The following is a 6,000-nucleotide window of genomic DNA, read 5'->3' on the forward strand; positions in this document are numbered from 1 at the left end:
GAAAACAAACTTTTATTGGCTATTGTGAGATAGCCACTTGCTTTAATGAGATAATTTTGATTTATACATAGTCAATCAAGAAATATCAGTGGTTTCTTCAATTTTTAATGGTCAGTTGCACATAGTTCTTAGCAGACTTGCATAAAAAATATTCTACCATGTTAAATGCATGGTATTTAACATGCACTCCCATGTAACAAATTCTGCTTGTTCTGTCTTGTGCCAGGTCTGTCAAACAGAGTCAAAGGTGGAATCTTCTGTAATGGATATCTCCATATGATGAATCAATAAACAATAGTATAATCAAATTAGGTGTGCTGGCTTGATGTTTGTTTCTCAAATGCATTTTAGAAAAGTATAAATTGATTATACTTATGAAAGGAGTACATTTTTATTGAAAATAGGTGAAGGTGTAAATCACAAACAATCCCATACCAGTGTGGAATTATGATTAATAGAATGGTTATTTATTTAAAGGGGAAAAACTTACAGATCACTGTCCCAGACAACAGCCCTCTGCGCAATCAGGAAGGGAGCCTAGTCGCCAGAAGTGGAGCCGGAAGCCAGAGAGCGAGCAGAGGGAAGTGGCCGCATTTTTAAAAAGAGAGACCATGCCCCAATGGGCTGGTATCTCAGCGGCTATTGGCTGAAGGAGCAGAAGAAGCTCCCGCAACAAATAGGTTATTTCCTCATATAATATATTCTGATTATAGCATCCCCTTCCCAGGGAGACCCATTCATCCCCCAACCCCTTGAGCCATACTGATTACCTAAACACTCTGGACCTGTGGATTGCAGTTTGATTATAATTTCCTTAACAGATAATATCCACATATAAAAGAATACATACCAATGTTGTCTTTCTGGGTTACCTCATTCAGGATGATTTTTTTTCTAGTTGCATCAATTTGCCTGAAAATTTTATGAGTTCATATTTTAACAGCTGAATAATGCTCCATTGTGCAAATGTACCACATTTTGTGTATCCACTCTTCTGCTTAGGGACATCTAGGTTGTTTCCGGTTTCTGGCTATTACGAATAAAGCTCCAATGAGCGTGGTGGAACAAACAAGGGCCTTTGTGGTAGGATGGAGTGTCCTTTGGGTACATGCTCATGAGTTGTACAGCTGGGTCGTGAGGTAGACCAATTCCCAATTTTCTGAAAAATTATATTGATTTCCATGGTGGCTTTACAAGTTTGTGCTCCTGCAAGCAACAGAGAAGTGTTCCCCTTGCTCCACATCCTTACCAGCAAAAGCTGTCATTTGTGTTTTTTATCTTAGACATTCTGACAGGTGTAAGATGGAATCTCAAAATAGTTTTGACTTACATTTCCCTGATGGCTAAGGATGTTGAGCCTTTCTGTGCTTCTCAGCCATTTGAGTTTTCTCTGTGGAGAATTCTCTATTTGGATCTGTATTTCATTTATCAATTGAATTATTTGGGTTTTTATATCTAGTTTCTTGAATTCTTTAAATGTTTTTGATATTCGTCCTCTATATGGAGTTGGTAAAAAGTCCTTTCTCCATTCGATAGGCTGCCATTTTGTCAAATTGATGGTGTCCTTTGCCTTACAGAACATTTCCAGTTTCCTGAGTTTCCATTTATTAATTATTCCATTTATTAATTGCCTGCTCTATTGTTGATCTGTTCAGGAAATCGTCTCCTGTACCAGTGCATTCAAGGTTATTCTTCAACCTTCTTTTCTATCATCTTCAGTGCGTCCAGTTTTATGTTGAGGTCTTTGACCACTTGAACTTGTGTTTGTGCAGGGTAATAAATATGGATCTATTTGTGTTCTTCTACATGCAGACATCCAGTTTGACTGCCACCATTTGTTGAAGACACTGTCTTTTTTCCTGTGTTTCTTGATGGAGGTGGATCTTCTATCAATCTGTTTATTTCATTGGTTAATTAATAAAGAAAACTGCTTGGCCTAGAACATAGGTGGGTGGAGTAGACAGAACAGGAAGAAGGAAGTGAGGTAGATGGCTCAGACAATTGCCCCGCCTCTCCTCTCTGGGACAGTCGCCATGACTCTTCTTAGAGAGCCAGATGCAATGAAGCCAGCCGCCAGGTCAGACATGCTGAATATTTCCCGGTAAGACACCGCTCATGGTGTTACATAGATTATTAGATATGGGTTAGTCAAGATGTGAGTAAGAGGATGAAAATAATGGGCCAGGCAGTGTTTAAAAGAATACAATTTGTGTGTTGTTATTTCGGGGCATAAGCTAGTCAGGAGGCCGAAAGCAGGGCGGCGGGAACGCAGCCCACAGCTCCATATTACAGTTTCTATGTTCTTTATCAAAAATCAGGTGTCCATAGTTGTTTGGATTTATGTCTGGGTCTTCTGTTCAATTCCATTGTACAATGTGTTTGTTTTTATGTCAATACTTTGCTGTTTTCATTACTATACCTCTGTCACATAGCTAGAAATCAGAAATGGGGAGGCCTCCAGCAGTCTGTATTGTTCAAGATTGTTTTAGCTATCTTGAGTTTTTATTGTTATTGTTGCTTTTCCATATGAAGTTGAAAATTCTCCCACCAAAATCTGTAAAGAATTATGTTGGTAGCTTCCCCCATTCCAGGTCCCTAGACCTGCGGCAGAAGAATTTCACCCACGAGCCTCTAGCATCGGACCTTCAGGTACCATGATGGTGAGTGAGTACAGGGTGGCCAAATGGGAGAGAGAGAGAAAGAAGCAGAAAGATTCACGTTCTGGGGAGAGAGGCAGATCTGAAGAGGCAAGGGTGGTGAGGAACAGGCTGAGGTAGATGCTCTGCTTTCTACCCAGGGCAATGGCGATGTCTGATCCTTAGCTGCTGCCAAGTTCCATGACTTGGCCCATGGCTCTGATGAAGCCGTGGAGTTTTGTGTTAATGTGCATGGGTCCAGTTACCACCAAGGACCTCATGGATGCCTGGAATCTGGGCTACTCCCTGTGATGTCTATGATGATGTCTAAGGGACGTATCCAACTGAGGCCATGCTGATCCAGGACTCCTATGTCACCATCTAGGACCATGGTGATGTATAGTGCAGACTGCTGCAGGGTGGCCATGTCTGGGTTCATGGCCCTGCTGTGGAGGGCTCTGGGTTGATGTCAGTGGGTTCTGTTGCCACTGAGGGCCATGAAGATGCCTGCGGTCTGGGTCAACACCTAAGGCCATGTTGGTCTTAGTGGGTCAAGCTGCTGCTGGGACCATACATACATAGGTGGCCCCTGCTACCACCAGAGCTACTTTTTGTCCAGTCCCTAACTGTGGCCATAAGTCATGTCTGGGTCATTAACCCTACTGTGTTGAAAATCTGTGTCAATGTCTGTGCCTACTGTTACCATCAAAGTCTGAGTGGATATCCAGGCACTAAGCTGCCTCCTGGAGAAATGTTGGTGTTTGGGGGTCACACCGCCACTTGAGGCATGCTGACTGGGCTATCTTCATTGATATCTAGGGCCATGAAGACATCTGGGCCCAGGCTGTTGCCAAGGACCATATGTGGGTCTGTGGTCCTACCGCAGCCTGAGTCTGTGCCAATGTCTGTAGCCTGTGTTGCCACCCAAGGCCACATTGATGCCCAGGATCTAGGCTTCCACCTGCGGCCTTCTTGGTACAAGAGGGCTGTGCTGCTGACGGGCCCATACAGACCTGAGTAACATGTGTTGCCACCTGGGTCCAGGGCATCCATATGGGCCTGAACTGTAGCCAAGGGCATGTCTGGGTCTGTAGCCCTGCCACATCCAGGACATGCACTGATGTCCAAGGCTCTTGTTGCCATCAATGGCAGTGCAGATGCCCAGGATCTAGGCCCACACGTGGAGTCATGTGGTGGTTTGAGGGCCATGCTGCTGTTGGGTCCTGCACTGCCAACTGGGACCATGGTGTCATCCGAGCCTGGGTTGCTGCCAAGGACTGACTGTCCATGTCCTTGTCTATGTCCGTGTCTATGTCCATGGTCCAATTACAGTTGGGGTCTATATTGATATCTATGGCCCATAGTGCCACTAAGTGCCTTGCATACATCAGGGCCTAAGCTATCTAGGGTCATGTTACTTACTGTCCAAAGGTTGAGCCTCTGCCAGGACCATACCAATCTGAGTAGCCTGGGCTATTGTCATCCAGTCACAGTCTGTGTTAATGTCTGCGGTTTCCTGTTAACACTGAAAGCAGAGAGGATAGGACTGCACAAATTTGGCCCTACCCCTTACTGGCTGCAGCACTAGGGAGAACCAGCCCCGCTCTTTTCCAACAGTACCACCCTGGAGAGCAGGCCTTGCACCTCCCCAGGGCAGAAGAGTAGGGCTATCCCTGCTGATAGAATGCAAGTGAGTCAGTCTTGAAGGTGCAGGAGTAGAAAGCTAGATCCCACCATCTGTCCTGCTGTGGTGTGGCAGAGATATCCCTTTTGCTCCTCACCCCTTGCTACCTACTGCAGGGAAAAGCTAGTCCCGGGTTACCAGGGTGGAAGAGCTGACCCTACCCCTCACGAGCTACAGAACTTGGGAAAGTAAACCCTGCACTTACCCTAGGCAGCAGAGTAGAGTTGGATCCTTTGACGGGTGCTATGAATGAAACTGGGGGAGCTGGCTCTATCCTTCATTGGCCATATGGTGGAGTGGGCGAGGGAGAGGCCACCTCCCTCCTCCTCTACCCCTCATTGCCTGTGATGGATGGGAGAGCTGGCCCTGAGATCAGGAGAGTGAGAGAATGGCCCTGAATTCCCCAGCACCAGCAGCACTCGGGATAGCTGGGCAGCACAACAGAGCTGCCTCATAGGTACCAGGGCACAGGTGAGCTGTAGGTAGGGTAGGATGGGGAAATCATACGAGCAAGAGGATTGCCCCGTCCCTTGCCTTGTGGTGGCATGGGTGAGGGGAAAACTATTCTCCCTCTTCTCACCCCTTGCCACATGTGGTAGGTGAGAGAGCTGTCTGTCCCCAGGGCCGTCCAAGTGAGAGAACTGGCCCTGTCCCTCACCTGCTGCAGCCCGTGGTAGAGCAGGCACATGGCACCTTACCTGGCAGCTCACTAGAACTGAGCCTGTTGGTGGGGGCCCAAGTGAGCTGGGCCCGTAGGCATGAGAGCAGAATAGCTCTTCCTACCCCCTCCCTCATATGCCATGGGAAAGCAAGAGTAAGGGAACTATGCCCCCCATTGCCACCTGCGAGAGGTGTGAGAGCTGACCTCAGGGGAATAAAGATGGAAGAGTTCACCCTGTGCTTCACCAAGTGCTGCAATCCAGAGAGCAGGTCCCACACCTGGTCTGGATAAAAAAGAGCGGAGTTGGCCCCGGTGGTGTGAGTGCAGATGAGCTGGATACTGAGTGTGTAGGAACAGGATCACCTTGGCTGATTTTTTTTCTGTTGCTTCATCTCTGCATTTCTGGGATGGAGCCTATTTGATCATGATGGATGATCTTTTTTGGTGTATTCTTGGATTTTGTTTGCAAGTATTTTATTTGATATTTTTGCATCTGTGTTCATAAGAAAAATTGGTCTGCTCTTTCTTTGTTGACTCTTTATGTAGTTGCAGTATCTGGGTGACTGTGGCCTCATAAAATGAATTTGGTAGTGTTCCTTTGCTTTCTATTTTGGGAAATAATGTAAGGAGTGTTGGCATTAATTCTGCGAAAATCTGGTGGAATTTTTCTCCCAAGGGACTCTCACCTCCACAAACAAATGTCTTCTTATAACAAACAGCAGGGCAAGAGAGACCTCAAGAGGATGATGACTCCACTGTAGCGCAAGTTGTCTGTGGGGCATGGTGGACTCACAAATTGTATATTCAACTGGCATTGGTTATAGACCATGAACAATCCCTTTATTGAGGATGCAATACTTCTCTTGTCTTTTTCTTCTTCCTATAAAGATTAGATCTATATATGTCTCTCTTATGGTCCTCACTATTGTCTAGATTCTTTGGGATTGTGAATTGTAGGCTGGTTTTCTTTGCTTTAAACCTAAGATAGTCAAAACAGTTACGTACAATAAAGGAACTTC

At 45.8% G+C, this 6,000-nt stretch overlaps 1 protein-coding gene across 1 annotated transcript in view; it reads right to left on the minus strand.

Annotated features, from left to right (window-relative positions):
* LOC119811622 (disintegrin and metalloproteinase domain-containing protein 24-like) overlaps window positions 1–3,063 on the minus strand; it is a 33,314-nt gene extending 30,251 nt beyond the window's left edge. Inside the window, exon 1 of the mRNA XM_038325517.2 lies at window positions 2,940–3,063. Within this exon, the coding sequence (XP_038181445.2) occupies window positions 2,940–3,063 (124 nt within the window). The remainder of the gene's footprint in view (window positions 1–2,939) is intronic.
* Window positions 3,064–6,000: the final 2,937 nt, after the last annotated feature.

Source organism: Arvicola amphibius, chromosome 4 (assembly GCF_903992535.2).
Source record: "Arvicola amphibius chromosome 4, mArvAmp1.2, whole genome shotgun sequence".
In the NCBI taxonomy this organism is placed as follows: domain Eukaryota; kingdom Metazoa; phylum Chordata; class Mammalia; order Rodentia; family Cricetidae; genus Arvicola; species Arvicola amphibius.